This window comes from Numida meleagris, chromosome 17 (assembly GCF_002078875.1).
Source record: "Numida meleagris isolate 19003 breed g44 Domestic line chromosome 17, NumMel1.0, whole genome shotgun sequence".
NCBI lineage: Eukaryota > Metazoa > Chordata > Aves > Galliformes > Numididae > Numida > Numida meleagris.
The window spans coordinates 4,590,423-4,605,050 of record NC_034425.1 but is presented as its reverse complement, the minus strand read 5'-3'; the positions used below and the strand labels follow the sequence as shown (position 1 = coordinate 4,605,050).

The window sequence follows — 14,628 nt, the reverse complement described above, 5'->3', positions numbered from 1 at the left end:
TCCGCGAGGGGCTCCCGGGAAGGGCGCCGGGCCGGGAGCGGGCTGGGAGCCGGCAGGGTGCCCTTGGTCCGCCCCCGGCCGAGCCGGCGGCGCTGGGGGGGGGGAGGGTCGGCCTTTGCCCCGCGTTGTGCGAGCGAGCTGTGAGCGGCCCGGACCGGGGCCGATCGCGGAGCTTGCCTTTGGACCGCGGCTGCAACGGGGAGGCCCTGAGCCGGGCGGGGGGCCAAGGGCGCTCGTCTGTGCCCGCGGACCTTGGACCCCGGGAGAGCCCACCCGGCCCGGCCACAGGTGCACGGCCCCCGCCTGCCCCACACGGCCCCAGCTGCCGTGGCACGCAGTGAGCTCCGGCCTCGAAGGCTGAGCCCTTCCTGCACGGCGGGAGCTGGATTCCACTCTCCCACCGTCCCGCTGTGCGTCCCACGCTGTGCGTCCCACGCTGGGACGTCCCCTGGGCTCTGACCCACATGCGTTCCCCACAGCACAGAGCTGCACTGTGCTCAAGATGCACTCCGGCACAGGCTGACACAGCTCCTACATGGGGGCCCCTCTGCAGCAGCCTGGGGCTCCTGTTCATTCCTGGCTCTGGTGCTGGAGCTGCTGCCCTGCTCCAATGGGGCTGTGGTGCACAGGAGCAGCGCTGCAGGGCACTCCTTGTCTGTGCTCCTCCTGCTGTTCCTGGAAACCCCGTGCCACGTGTGCCCAGGGCGGCAGGAGGTCATGAGAGCAGCAGTGCTACCTGGTTCCTTCCGACCAGAGCTGAGCTGGTTGCTCACTTGCTCACGTGCCTCTGGGTCGTCCCCCTGGTGATGCACTCGGGGGCTTTCCTTGGTCGGCTGCACAGCATGGCATTGCCCTGGGCTGTGCTCCTGCAGCCGCTCGAGCTGGCAGCCACATGGGAGGGGCAGTGCTCGGCGCTCCACCTCCTGCACCTCCATCCACGTGCTCCTGGGCCGGGCCAGGAAACGTTCCAAGCGCTCCTCAGATGCGGGCAGCCCGGAGCTGTGGCAGCTCGCAGGGTGCTGAGGAGCTCCAGGAGCTGCCCGCTGTGGGGCAGTGCCCTGACACCGCCAGGCTTTGCCCCAGGTCCACCTGCAGACGCAGCAGGAGGTGAAGATGCGGATGATGGGGATGGCGCTGCGCGTGATCCGCACCGACGGGGTCCTGGCGCTGTACAATGGGCTCAGCGCTTCGCTGTGCCGCCAGGTGGGTGCCCACACTGCAGGGCCGGGCAGCGGGGCCCAGCGGGACTCCCTCCCTCCCTCCCTCCTTCCATCTCCCCCAGATGACGTACTCCCTGACCCGCTTTGCCATCTATGAGACTGCGAGGGACCACTTGGGCCGCGGCAGCCAGGGGCCTCCCCCTTTCTACCAGAAAGTGCTGCTGGGTGCGGTGGGAGGTGAGCAGGGCAGTGGGACCCCCCCAGCTCCCTGAGGCTGGAGGAACACTGAGCTCAGCTGTGCTTTGGCTGCAGGCTTCACCGGTGGCTTTGTGGGGACCCCGGCGGACATGGTGAACGTCAGGTCAGTTCTGCCCTCGCTGCTGCGCTATTCCCCCCTTCCTGATGCCTCTCCTGCCCTGGCTGCCTGTGGTCACAGCCTGGTCCTGGTGAGGATCTCCAGGTCTGGAAGGACGAGAGCTGCTCCAGGGAGACAGCCCTGAGCGGGGCTCTGAAGGGCCAGCTCTCGTCCTTTGGGAGGGAGCTGTGGCCCTGAGCAGGCCCCAGCACGGTGCTGTAGGGGGACAAGTGTCTCCCCCACCTCAGCCCACCTGTAAAGGACGTGACACCCCCCTGCTCTGCCTTGCAGGATGCAGAACGACGTCAAGCAGCCAGCCCACCTGCGGCGGAAGTGAGTGGGGAGTGGATGCTGGGGGGAGGCGATGCTGGGTGGGAGGCAGCACGTGGGGGAATCTCAGCCCCTGACATCTCCCCCTCTTGCTCCTTGCAGCTATTCCCATGCCCTGGATGGCATGTACCGCGTCCTGCGGGAAGGTGAGGCTGTGTCGGCAGCGGGGTTGGGTGAGCCCCCCGGGGCTGCCTGCCCTGCAGGAGCGCTGTGGGGGAAAACTGTGGGACGGTGGTGGAGAAGAGAGAGGGCAGCCTGCAGGGCTGAGGGCATCACCGCAGCACATGGCTATGGCACAGGGCATAGCAGCACACCCACACCGCATTGAGAGAGGCACCATCCGGGAGCTGCTGGGAAAAACGAGCTGGAGCAGGTTGGGGAGAATGGGTGGCAGCAGGAGGGGATGGAGCTGACCTTAAGGGACTCCATTCCTGCGGGCCTGGCCTATGCACTGCTGTGACACACACAGTGCTTAACGTGAGATGCTGGAGTGGGAGGGGGGGAAGGAGGCTCCTGGGGGGAGGGAGTGTGAGCAGTGCCCCAGGGTTGTGCTCATCCCCTGTCTGCAGAGGGCCTGAGGAAGCTGTTCTCGGGAGCAACGATGGCATCCAGCCGTGGGGCCCTGGTCACCGTGGGGCAGGTAGGACAGCAGGGCCGGGGGCTGGGGCAGTGCATGGCATTGCAGGGAGGGACGTGCCGCTAACAGCTTGTCCCTGCAGCTCTCCTGTTATGACCAAGCCAAGCAGCTGGTCCTCACCACCGGGCTGCTGTCGGACAACATCTTCACGCACTTCCTGGCCAGCTTCATCGCTGTGAGCAGGGCGGGGGGCAGCGCTGGGGGGCTGGGGCTGTCCACAGCTGGGCTCAGGGTGATGTTCTGGGGCTCAGATGAAGCACAGAGGCTCCTGTGCCGCTCCCTGCACTGGGTCATACCTGGGAGCCATCATCCTGCACCAGGCAGAGCCGTGACCCCGGTGCCTCCCGCAGGGTGGATGCGCCACATTCCTGTGCCAGCCCCTGGACGTGCTGAAGACGCGCCTCATGAACTCCCAGGGCGAGTACCGGGTGAGTGGCCCCTCCTGCAGCTCCCGGCCCCTTCCCCGCAGAGCCTCGTCACCTCTCTCCCTCTTGCCCCAGGGTGTCGTGCACTGTGCCATGGAGACTGCCAAGCTCGGCCCGCTCGCCTTCTACAAGGTGTGTGAGTGCGCGGGGAGGTCGGGCAGGAATGGAGGTCGGTGTCTATAGCGGTGCTGGGGACGGAGCTCTCAGAGCTCTGCAGCCATGGTCCTGTGCCAGGCCCCGGAGCGCTGCAGGATGCTCCTCTGGGCTTGCTGCCTGGGGGTGGGCTCCCGTTGGGGTCCCAGATGAGAAGGCAGTCCTGGCAGCGATGCTCCAGCAGTCGCTGGGTGTCACTGACCATTGCAGAGACAGTCAGCTCTGGGCCCGGCGTACTGGGCTGGGTGAAGTCCCCCATGTGCTCATCTCCTGTGTGGGCCCCGCAGTGGGTTCCAAACCCGAGGTTCCATCCAGATGCTGCCAGTCTGGTGTTTCCCCATTACAGATGTTCTGCATGTCCGTCCCCACCTTCCAGCGCGCTGCTCCCCGTGGTCAGGCTGCAGGCTCTCTTGGCCCCAGTGGAAGCCCAGGCCAGGCACGCGCTGACTCCCATCTCTCTGTCCCATTGCAGGGCTTCGTTCCCGCTGCCATTCGGCTCGTTCCTCACACCGTCCTTACCTTTGTCTTCCTGGAGCAGCTGCGAAAATACTTTGGGATCAAAGTGATCTCCTGAGCGGGAGGGCCAGACCCCGCTCCCTGGGGCTGCAGAACCCCATCAGCACCCTGGGCCAGGGTTGCCCCCTCCCCACATCCCTGCGCCCGGGGCCGGCGGGTCCCAGCCCCCATCCCGCACCCACCCCCGTTCTCAGCACCTCCGTTACCTCTGGGACGTCCCTGGGCCTCGTCCCCTCTGCACTGCACCTTCCCCTGCCCTGGCTCTGCCCTCGCCCCCACTGGCGTGGCCGCAGCAGCCCGGTCCCGGTGCACTGCCCCGTGCCTCCGCCTGGGCTCAGCCCGCAGTGGGGGGGGTGGCCGGGGGGGTCCCGTTTTCCCGTGCCCAGGCTGCAGCCGGGACCTGTGCAGGGCAGCACTGCGTGCACGGGGCTCCCAGCTCCCACCTCCCCTGCGGCAGCAAGGGTGGACGTGGGCTCGGCGCACCCAAGCATTCCCCGCTGAGTGCCTCTGCTCCCCTCTACTCCTTCACTACCCCCGTGCAGCCCCCAGCTGCCAACCCCCAAACCCCTCCCCCCCCAATTCCGCTCAGCCAAAACTCCCCAGCGCCCGCCGGCCGCTGGGCTCTTCAGGGATTGTGCCTTATACCAATGATAGAGAAAGGACCTGGGGGGGCGTGGGGCGGCCGCGCTGCCTCGCTGTGATCCTGCCGCCGCCCACGTCCCCGTCCCCAAGCCCTGCAGCGTCCGTCCTGCCCCGCTGCTCCCCGCACTGAGGTGACCCCCCCCCCCCTTCCACCCCCTCCCGCCGCACGCTGCCTGCACGGGGCTGCGGGCACCGCCTTCTGCACGCGCAGCGCTGTGCGGGGTGGCCCCGAGGGATCAAAGAACTGGAATATCTGTGACCGTCACGTATAATAAATAAACAGCGGAACAAGCGCGGCGTCCTGCGTGCCTGGGAGGGGGAGGGAGGGCGGGGGGTGCGGTGCTCCCCTCCCCCCGAGCTGCTCCCTCCGCCCCGAGGTGCGGAGGTGCTGGGGGGTCCGGGCTCGCCCCCTCGGCACCGCACGGAGCGGGGGTGTCCCTGCCCCGAGGGCACCTCCCAGCCCCGTGGGGGGGAGCCGCGGCCGGGCCGTGCTCGGGGCAGCGCGGGGCTCCGGGCAGAGCCGTGCCAAGGGCCCGTGCGTGCTGGCGACAGCTGCGTCCTGGACGTGACACTAATTGGGCCGCGGCGGGCGGAACGGAGCCAGCCTGGGACAGCGGAGAAGTGAAAGCTCGTCACCTTAACGAAGCTTAATGATGCCGGCTGGCATCGCCGCTTTGTTCCGGTGCCCGGCGCCGTGCGGGAGCCGCAGGGCAGGTGCGGGGCGGTGCGGTGCCGCTCCCTGGGACCCGGCGCCGAGCGGCAGTGGGGATCCACCGCCCCGGGGACCGGAGCAGCCCTCCCTCCCTCCCGCCGGCCCCGGCCGCGTGCTGTGCCAGCGGGGGTTGCGTTCCCCTCAGCCCGGCTCCCCGGCCCCATTTCCCGCACCCCCCATGGGCGGCCCCAGGTGAACGCGCTGTGCCCCGCGCGGGGAGCTCGGCCCGACTCGGGCTCTGGGGATGCCGCGGCCGCTCCGGGCCGTGTTTACCTGGCCGCGCTCCGCCAGGACAGCGCATGGCAAACACAGACCCGACACCGCCAGCGGAGGCCGGAACGAGAGGGTCGGCGCAGCTCCCGGCCGCCCCGCGGGGATCCGTCCGGGCGCGGGGTCAGCTCCGTTCCCACGGGCAGGAGCCGCCAGCTCCGGGCACCGGCAGCGGGCGGGGACCCGTCACCTCCCGACGCCGGGGCTGGGCCGGGGCCGTCGGGCAGACGGGGCCGGGGTGCAGCGCGGGGGACGGGGGGACCCGCAGTGCCGGGAGCGTGGAGCAGCGCCGGAGCCGGAGCCGGAGCTGACCCGACAAAGCCGCGCTCGGCCGCATCCTTCCCGCACGGGGCCGGTGCGCTCCCGGCTGTCCCCGCCGCTGCGCCGGGCGGCCACGGGGTGCTCAGCACCGGGACGGTTCGGAGCAGAGGAGGCAGCACCGGGACCGGAGGCGGTGACAGGCGCGGGCGCTCGCAGCTCCCGGGAGCTTTACCCTGTGCCGGTCGGAACGCCGGGAGGGGGCACCGAGCCGCGCCCCCTCCGCCCCCCCGTGCCAGCGGGAGGAGCGGGGCGGCGGGAAGAGGCTTCTCTCCCGCGGTCCCTCCCCCCGCGACGGTCCCTCCCCCTCGAGTCGCCACCGCCGCCGCCGCCGCGGCTCCGGCAAAAGTTTTCGCCGGAGCGGCCGAGCGCGCCGGTCCCGGTCCCGGTCTCCGCCAGCACCGAGATGCGCCCGGGAGCCGCCTCCAGCCCAACCCCGACAGGTACGGGCAGCGGGGAGGGAAGGAGGGTGGGGAGCGCCCGCACAGCAGCGGCGGACACCGCACATCGCGTGGCCGTGAGCTCGGGGCGCGGCGGAACGGCTCCAGGGAGCGGCCCGAGCCCCGGCGGAGCTGAGCCCGGGGTTGGGGCTCTGGTCCCGTCTCTGGGCTCGTTCTCCGCCCGGCTCGGCGCCCCGTTTGGCCGTCGGGTATCTCGGCGGTCGCTGCTGCCGTGGCCGCTGTGCACCCACCCCGGCTGATTCGCACCGGCTTGGCTCGGGAGTGCCGGGAGCATCTCCCGTAGGTGTCCCTGCCTGGGTGAGGGTTCTGGCTGTGAGCACAGCAGCGGTTTCGTGCCGGGCAGAAGCAGGGGACACTTCTCCACTCTCTGCGGTGCTCCCCAGGCTCCCCGGTGGCGCAGGGGCCCATGGCGAGTGCCCTTTGTGACTCTGTCCCGAGCTCTGCTGTGTCAACACGGTGTTGGTAAATGGCTTTGTTTAACGAGGACATGTTGGGTATGTGACCTTGCCGGCCTGGCGGCTGCATGCGCATCCCCAAAGCAACAGCAGAGCTCACCTCTGCCCGGCACAGCACTTCCCAGCCCGGCTGCTCCTTCAGGGTGCCACAAGGAGAGCAGGGAGCACCGGTACCAAACCAGCTCCGTGTGCGGAAGGCAGAAGACAAGCGGCGGCTGCTGCCCACCCCGTGTCCTCCCCACGCCTCGTTGCGCTCTGTGCCGTGCCCACCGTGCACACTGCGGGCGTCCTGACCCGTGCCAAGTTCAGCCCTTACCCCTGTGATATTCTCGGCTTTATCTGTGCATCCACAGGAAAATTCTGGGCCCGCAGTCCCCCTCCTCACCACGTTAGTGCCGCCCCAGCTGCGAGCTCCCGACCTTCCCACCAATCCTCGCTCCTTTCCATGCACTGTGATGCAGATTTCTTTTTTTTTTTTCATGTTCTGTTGCCTGGAGAGGGAAAGAGAAAAAAGGCTGAGTGGAGAAGAGGCAAAATATGGATTAAAAATAGTTAATGAAAAAATGTGACCGCAAGCTCTGAGCAGCAGCGCAGTGTTGAGACCAGCTGTGGAGCGCAGCTCAGCTCCGTGCACCTCGCTGTGCCAGGCAGGGACAGGGGCTGGGGAGCCAAAGGCAGAGGAGGCGCAGAGCCCCTGTGCTCCTCCGTTGCACTTTCCCACCCATCCCCCCGCATGCAAAGCCCTCGTGTCCTGCAGGGCTCCGTGCTGGGGACTGCCCAACAGCTGGATGGGAGCACTGCCCGCAGCCCCACAGCACCGCTTTGGGATGAGGACACCCTCCTGGATGGGGCAGCCATGTGCAGGGTCCCCACATGTCTGCAGCCCTGCAGCAGCTCGCTCCTCACTGATGTACCCTGAAGCTGTCCCCAGTGCTCATCGGGGGTGTGAGCTGGGCTGGGCAGGAACGTGCTGAGCCCCCAGAGCGGGCACACGTGCACACACGCCTGCCTGCACTGACCTTTTCCTAAGCTTTTCCCACTCCTCTGCTTCCCCTGTGACACGCTGCCCACACGTGTCGCCCGCCGTGTCTCTCGTGCTGTCCTCCTGCCTCACGTCCCGGTTCATGCCGTATGATGAACCAGACAAACCTGTTTCCCCCCAGACAGAGCCACACTGCTGCGGGCTCAGCACCCCTCTGTGCCCCGCACCGCCTCCGTCCAACCCCTGCGCTCCCTCCCTCACAACGGGGCAGCTGTGGGAGATGCCGTCCCTTCTCCCTTAGCAGTCCTGGGGGTGATGCAAACAGCCTTGTCCCGACGGCACGGGGCTGATGGCAGCTTGTTTGCATCCTGTGTTGCTGTTGACGAAAATGCTGTCAGGGCTGGTTTAGGTTTTCTTGGTCCAAAGTGACACAGAACCCAGTGCTGTCGGTGCCGCATGACGTCGGCTCTCCGTGTGCCGCTGCTCGATGTTTCCGCCGTCATGCAGCTCTGTGCAAATGAGCTGTGGTCGTGCAGTGCGAGGGGTGCCCCAGGCAGCTCAGCTGTTCCTTTGCAGCCCAAGTTCCTCGCGCTCGCTTTGCAGAGGGCAGATGGGGGCTGGAGCCGTGGGGGTTGCAGGTGGGGAGCAGGAGGCGTCCCAGAGCTCAGGGACAGTGCAGACAGAGGCAGCGCAGGGTGCAGGCGACCTCCCCGCCGCAGCCATCTCCGGGCACCACTTGTACCGCTTGCTGTGGTGCTGGAAGAAGAGAGGAGCCGTGTCTGAAGGCCCCGGCTCGATCTGGCATTGCATCAGCCCTGGCCCTCCACCGTCCCCTCCCCTGCCAAGTGCCAAAGCCCCCGCTGTGCTGCCTTGTAGCTCAAAGCGCAAAGCCAAGCCAGCCGTGGAAAGTGCTGCATTAGTGCACTGGGGGCTAATCCCAGGGTCTGGAGGAAGGCAGCCCCCACCACCACCTCCTGAGCTCTCAGCTGTGTGCTCCCAGCCCAGCCCCGGGGGTCAGGGGGATGAGAGCTGCACAGAGGGACCGGGCTCTGCGGGTGGCACCAGGCTCTGTGCGGGGCCGTGCTGTACCAGGCTGCTCACGGGTCACGTTGCAGATGCCCATGGGTGTCCCCATGGAGGCTTCCCCAAGCCACTGATCCATGTAGCAATGAGCTCCAGCAGTCTCAGATGTGGAGCTCGTTCCCTCCCCATGTGAAAGCAGCACCAGCCGGGGGGGGGGGGTGGATGGGATGGTGCCAGGCCAGGGCGGGGGCTGTGTGCCCACAGGGACAACATCCCGCCACGTGTGCAGGGATAAACGTGTGCTCATCCATCCCCTGCGCCTTGCTGCAATGCCGCGTGCTGGGGCTGCAGGGCAGGGCTGGGCAGGGCACATTGCGGCCTCCCAGGGGCTGGTGACACCCAGTCCCCAGCTGGGCGCTGTCCCCTTCCCCAGCACCACGTTTCCCTTCCCTCCTCTCCTGCTTATGAGCACAAGATCTAAGGTCTGCTGCTGCTGCGGGCAGTGCGGTGCTAGGTGTTTGCAGCCCATCCTCCACCGGGGTCAGCAGTCGCAGAGCCATGACACAGGGACATGCCGCATTGCCCAACACCAGCATGGGGCAAAAGTCCCCTGCGCTCCCTGCAGCCCCACCAGAAGCACCCACCCCCATGGCGGGGGCTTGGTGCCCGTGGCTCGGCGCAGTGGGGGATGTAGTGCCTGGAGCCGCCCAGCAAAGAGAGATGGTGACATGAGCCAGGAGCCATCTCATAGTGTCACCTCGGCTAGCGATGGATGGGGGACAGGGGCATCTTGGCCCTAGTGGCTGCAGCACATCCAGCAGGAGCACCGCAAGCAGTAGTGCTGGCACTGCCAGCTCTTGGGACATTCTCAGTGCCACTGACTGCCTGAGACCCACCGTGCCAGCCCCACAGAGCCGGATTGAGCAGCACTTGCCTCCCCCAACATGCCCGCTCACCAAGAACTGCTGCATCTCCCAGAGTGTGGGGTCCCCCACTCTATGGGCTGCTGAGGAGCAGGGCCGCAAAGCTCCATGGGCAGCTGGGGCAAAGGGCTGGGCAGGGCCCTGCTGTGGGGCCGGGGTGCGTTGGGGGCCCTGTGCCGGAGGTGAGGAGCGTGACTGCCCCACACGCCAGGACCCCTCACCCAGTGCAGTCTGCCCAGTTTGGCTGCAGCGCAGCCCCGGGGCCTGGGGAGTACTGCCAGCCGGGAGGGGAGTCTAGGGCAGAGGGCTCCCCATGCTAAATCCCGCTGCAGCAGCTAAAAATAGAGCTGCCTCTGCCCCAGAGCTGCCTGCCCAGCCCGAGAGGGGCTGCCAGCACAGCACGTCCACTGCCATGCCCCAGAGAAGCCCTTCCCCCCCGTGCAGGGATGCTCGGGGCAGGGCTGGGCACTGGGAGGTTCCCATGGGGCCATGGGTGGCAGCGGGAGGGGACAGGTGGGGACGCTGCGTGGGGCGGAAGGATGGGGATGCTGCTGTGGGCAGATGACTGGAGGGTGCCCATCAGTGAAGGTCGCAGAGCCCACCCAGTGAGTTCTGTCTGAAACCTGGGGGCCGTGTCCTGTTCTGGGACTGCCTAAATAAGGCGCGCGCTGGCAGGTCTCGCTCCCCGAGCCGCATCTGCAGCGCCACGGGCTGATTAATGAGCTTCTCAGGCAGCCGCTTGCGACATGGCGAGTGGGTCTGCATGGAGGAAACACGACTTACCCAGGGATAAAAATAGGCAGAGCAGAGCGGCGAGCCCTGGGAGCGATGTCTGGAGGGGAGCTGGGGGGAGGCTGGGGCTCAGCAGTGCCGCGGCTCCCACACTGCCCCCTTGTCAGAAGAGCTGAAATCCCATTCAGGAGCCCCATAACCGGCTTAAGAGGGATGGAGGGAGTTATGCCTCCTCGTGAGCTGGGCTTTGTGTGCGAGCTCCCGGATGCTGTGTTGGATGAGGCTCCCCATTGCTTGTGCTGGGAACAACAGAGCTGGCAGCAGAGCCAACACGGGGCCATGCAGCCCCGCGAGCTGGGGATCCCTGTGGTTAATGGTTAACCACCCCAGAGTGGCAGCATCCCTGTCTGAGCAGCCACCTCCGCTCCCGCAGCCACCTCCATCCCCACTGTGTGCCAGGGCTGGGGGACCCACAGGGCGAGGGATGGGGTGCACTCATGTGCCAGCACCGTGGACATCCCCACTGCCTCGCGGGGTTCTGGGCTGTTGGGGATCAGCAGTGATGCACATCAGGCACCAGCATTGATGGTTGGGGCCTTAGCTCAGGTCTGTGAGCAGGGGGTGGGTCAGGGACACTGGGAACCCCAGCTGCAGCCCCAGGAGCCTGAGAGCTCTCCCAGTGCAAGGGCCCACCCCATGCAAGTGAGTCAGATCCTGAGTGTGGCTGTGCTCCAGCTGCTCAAGGCTGGTGAAAGGAGCAGGGGCGGCTGGCTGGGTTTGCTCTGGGAAGGCAGAGAGGTGACTGGTGGCAGTGACAATGCCATCCTGGGGAGGAAATGGCAGGTACTCAAGGGCTGCAGAATAACGGGAAAGAGCACAAAGAAACAGTTGAAAGTTAAAGGCAGGTGGAGAATGGGGACATGAGCGTGGCCGTGGCAGCTCTGCTCACCCCACAGCACATCCCCAGCTGCGCCCCAGGATGGGTTCTGCTGCACATCCCTGTGACCCAACCTCTCGTGCAGGGTCGCCCGCGTGCCAGGGCCCTCACCGCCAGGGCAGAGGAGCTGCCGAGGGCCGGTAGGAAGCCAGGAGCCCACTCCCCATGCAGCTCGTGGCCTGGTGGAGGCATGTCCCAGCCGCATCTCCTTGCCCTCCTGCTGCTGCTGCTCTACTGCCAGGTAAGGACGGGCTCCCGGGGACACTGCCCATGGCAGCTCCTTGCCGCCCCACGCTGTACAGCAGCCGTGCCCAGTCCTGCCGTCCACGTGGCACAGCGTGGTGCATCTGTCTGCGCCTGCCCACGGCCATCCTTGAGCCCCAGGGCCAGGCACTGCCGGCCCTGGTGACCTCTCTGGTGCCCTCAGGGTCGCTCTGCCCAGATCACGAATTTCCTCTTCGAGAGCTGGAAGGCTTACAGCGAGGAGTGCCACCGCAACATGAGCCGGATGCCTCCACCCACGGGTGAGAGCAGGCACCTCGCACACTGCCCTGGTGTCCTGGTGGGACAGGGGCCCCCCGAGGGTGGGCACGGGGCCGTGTGAGGACGGTGACACCCCCCATGGGCTGGCATCGCCATTCTGCCACCCTGCAGAGACGGTTTGTAACCGAACCTTTGACAAGTTCTCCTGCTGGCCCGACGCGCTGCCCAACACCACCATCAACGTCTCCTGCCCCTGGTTCCTGCCCTGGTACCAGAAAGGTAACGGCAGTGCACAGGGTGGGGCGGCTGAGCAGGGCAGGGCTGTGCGTGCATGCACACCTCTGCGCGGCTGCACGCTGCTGCGGGTGCTGCTCCGTGTCCCCTGGGCTGGCGCGGAGAGCCTGGCTGTGTCCCCATCTCCCCCCTCCCCGCGCAGTGAAGCACAGATATGTCTTCAAGACGTGCGGGCCGGACGGGGAGTGGGTGACGGGCCCCAAGGGGCAGTCCCTGCGGGATGCCACGCAGTGCCAGATCGACGCCGAGGACCTGGAGGCACAGGTGGGCAGCGGGCAGGGGGCTGCCAGGGTGGCTCAGCGCAGCCCCCCACCCCGCGCTGTTCTGCCCCACTCCTCTCCCTCATCGCCTCCCTCACTCTCCAGGAAAAATTTGCCAAGACTTACGGCAGCTTCAAGGTGATGTACACCGTGGGCTACTCGGTGTCCCTGTGCGCGCTGCTGCTCGCCCTGGCCGTGCTGCTGGGCTTCAGGTGGGCGTGGGTGGGGGGGCCGCACCAGGGGGCTGTGCAGGGGCAAGCACTGACAGCAGCCGCCTGCCTCCCCAGCAAGCTGCACTGCATGAGGAACTACATCCACATGAACCTCTTCGCCTCCTTCATTGTGAAGGGCGTCTCCGTGCTGGTCATCGACGCCCTGCTCAAGACTCACTACAGCGACAAGATCGATGACTACAACGTGCGCATCTGGCTGAGTGATGAGGTGAGCGGGGGGCGCGGGGGCTGGGGGGGGTGTGGGACCACGGCAGGCCCTGACCCCCACCCGCAGGCTGCCGCTGGCTGCCGGGCGGCCACGGTCTTCATGCAGTACGGCATCGTGGCCAACTACTGCTGGCTGCTGGTGGAGGGCATCTACCTGCACAACCTGCTGGTGGTGGCTGTTTTCTCCGAGAGGAGCTACTTCACTCTCTACCTGTTCATTGGCTGGGGTGAGAACAGCCTGAATCCCACCCCCATCCCATCCCCATCCCTGAGCCCGCACCACGCTTCACCTGCCCCCCCTGTGCCTCCCCTCCAGGGGCACCTGTGCTATTTCTCATTCCCTGGGTCGTCGTGAAGTTTCTCTATGAAAACATCCAGTGAGTATCAGCCTGTGCCATGGGGTGTGTGGGGCACGGGGGGTGTGTGTGGGATATGTTGTAGAGAAACCCACGGGACAGCCCTGCACAGGCCCCGCTCTGCCGCCCACATGCAAGGAGCGCGGTGCCAGGCGCTGTGGCAGGTTCCAGCAGCTGCCCTGGCACAGCACTGCCCCGCGGTCCCCATCCCTTTCCTCTCCAGGTGCTGGAGCACCAACTACAACATGGGCTTCTGGTGGATCCTCCGCTTCCCCGTGTTCCTGGCCATCCTGGTGAGCCCTCAGCCCGCAGCTTTGCCCACCACCTCCCCTGGCTCTGCCATGATCGGGGCCGTGGCCGCTTCATCCCCACGTGCCCCTCACGGGCTCTCTTTGCCCCGCTGCAGATCAACTTCTTCATCTTCATCCGCATCATCCAGATCCTCGTCTCCAAGCTCCGCGCTCACCAGATGCGCTACACGGACTACAAGTTCAGGTGGGCAGTGGGCGCAGCCCCAGCCCTGCGTGCCCGTGTGCAGGTGGTGCAGTGTGCGTGGCCACGGCCCCGTGCTATGGCTGCCCGCTCCGTGCAGGCTGGCCAAGTCCACGCTGACGCTGATCCCGTTGCTGGGCATCCACGAGGTCGTCTTCGCTTTCATCACGGATGAGCACGCCCAGGGCACGCTGCGCTACGTCAAGCTGTTCTTCGACCTCTTCCTGAGCTCCTTCCAGGTGAGCACAGCAGGGCCAGGATGGCCACAGGGACACTGTGCTGGGAGGGACGGACTTGGGGCCGGGGCTAGCCGCCCCCCCTCATGCCTCTCCTGTCTGCCCAGGGGATGCTGGTGGCCATTCTCTACTGCTTCGTCAACAAGGAGGTGAGCGGCCGGGCTGGGAGCGGGCACGGGGTCGAGGGGCCGTGCTGATGGCGGCCGCCCGCAGGTGCAGGCGGAGCTGCTGAAGCGGTGGCAGCGCTGGAAGCTGGGGAAGGACCTGGCGGAGGAGTACAAGCACACCTACAGCCACGCGCCCAGCGCCCGCAACGGCGCCGGCGGCTGCGAGAAGCACCAGCTGGTGGGCGGCTGCACCAACGGGATGGGCCGCGGCACGGCCGCGCGCTCCGGCTCCCACTACCTCGAGAGCAGCGGCCGCGGCGCCGCCGAGCAGCTCGCCATGGGGGAACGGCACCAGTGCTACGAGTTCCCCGAGACCACGGCCGAGAGCCACTTCTGAGCCCACAGCTGCACCTGGAGGGCTGCGGCGGACTGAGCCGTGGGGCGGCCGCTGCCCTCACCCCGGGCACTGTGGGGCTGCGCCGAGCTGGGGCCCGTGGCCCACGGACAGGGCTGGAGAAGGCAATGGGGGCTGGGGAGGGGAACAGGGGCTGGGGTCTGTGGGGGCTGGGAATTGGGGGGGNTGGGGGAACGGCACCAGTGCTACGAGTTCCCCGAGACCACGGCCGAGAGCCACTTCTGAGCCCACAGCTGCACCTGGAGGGCTGCGGCGGACTGATGAGCCGTGGGGCGGCCGCTGCCACCCCGGGGGGCACTGTGCTGCGCCGCCGAGCTGGGGCCCGTGGCGGACAGGGCTGGAGAAGGCAATGGGGGCTGGGGAGGGGAACAGGGGCTGGGGTCTGTGGGGGCTGGGAATTGGGGGGGGTGGGGTTCATCCTGTGGTGCTGCCCTTGTGCGCCCGCGAGACCCTCTGCACAGTGGTGTAATTTATGTTGTAACTGTGTAAATAGGTGTGGGCCCGTGCCGGGCTG

General features: G+C 67.2%; 2 protein-coding genes across 2 annotated transcripts; both read left to right on the top strand.

Moving 5' to 3' along the window:
- On the top strand, positions 1,084–4,505 carry SLC25A10 (solute carrier family 25 member 10; the record flags this gene model as incomplete). The annotated part of the gene is given in 10 exon segments (XM_021415151.1): positions 1,084–1,203; positions 1,283–1,397; positions 1,473–1,521; positions 1,807–1,848; positions 1,948–1,991; positions 2,415–2,485; positions 2,565–2,657; positions 2,833–2,910; positions 2,983–3,039; positions 3,533–4,505. Coding segments are annotated over 10 exon segments (741 nt in total). The 3' UTR covers positions 3,635–4,505.
- GCGR (glucagon receptor) lies at positions 5,826–14,226 on the top strand. The gene is made up of 14 exons (XM_021415282.1): positions 5,826–5,961; positions 11,117–11,272; positions 11,459–11,555; positions 11,686–11,793; positions 11,951–12,072; positions 12,174–12,280; positions 12,356–12,509; positions 12,576–12,735; positions 12,825–12,885; positions 13,088–13,157; positions 13,271–13,359; positions 13,457–13,595; positions 13,700–13,741; positions 13,806–14,226. Exons 2-14 carry the CDS (start codon positions 11,222–11,224, stop codon positions 14,094–14,096), a joined length of 1,491 nt encoding a protein of 496 aa, XP_021270957.1. The 5' UTR covers positions 5,826–5,961; positions 11,117–11,221; the 3' UTR covers positions 14,097–14,226.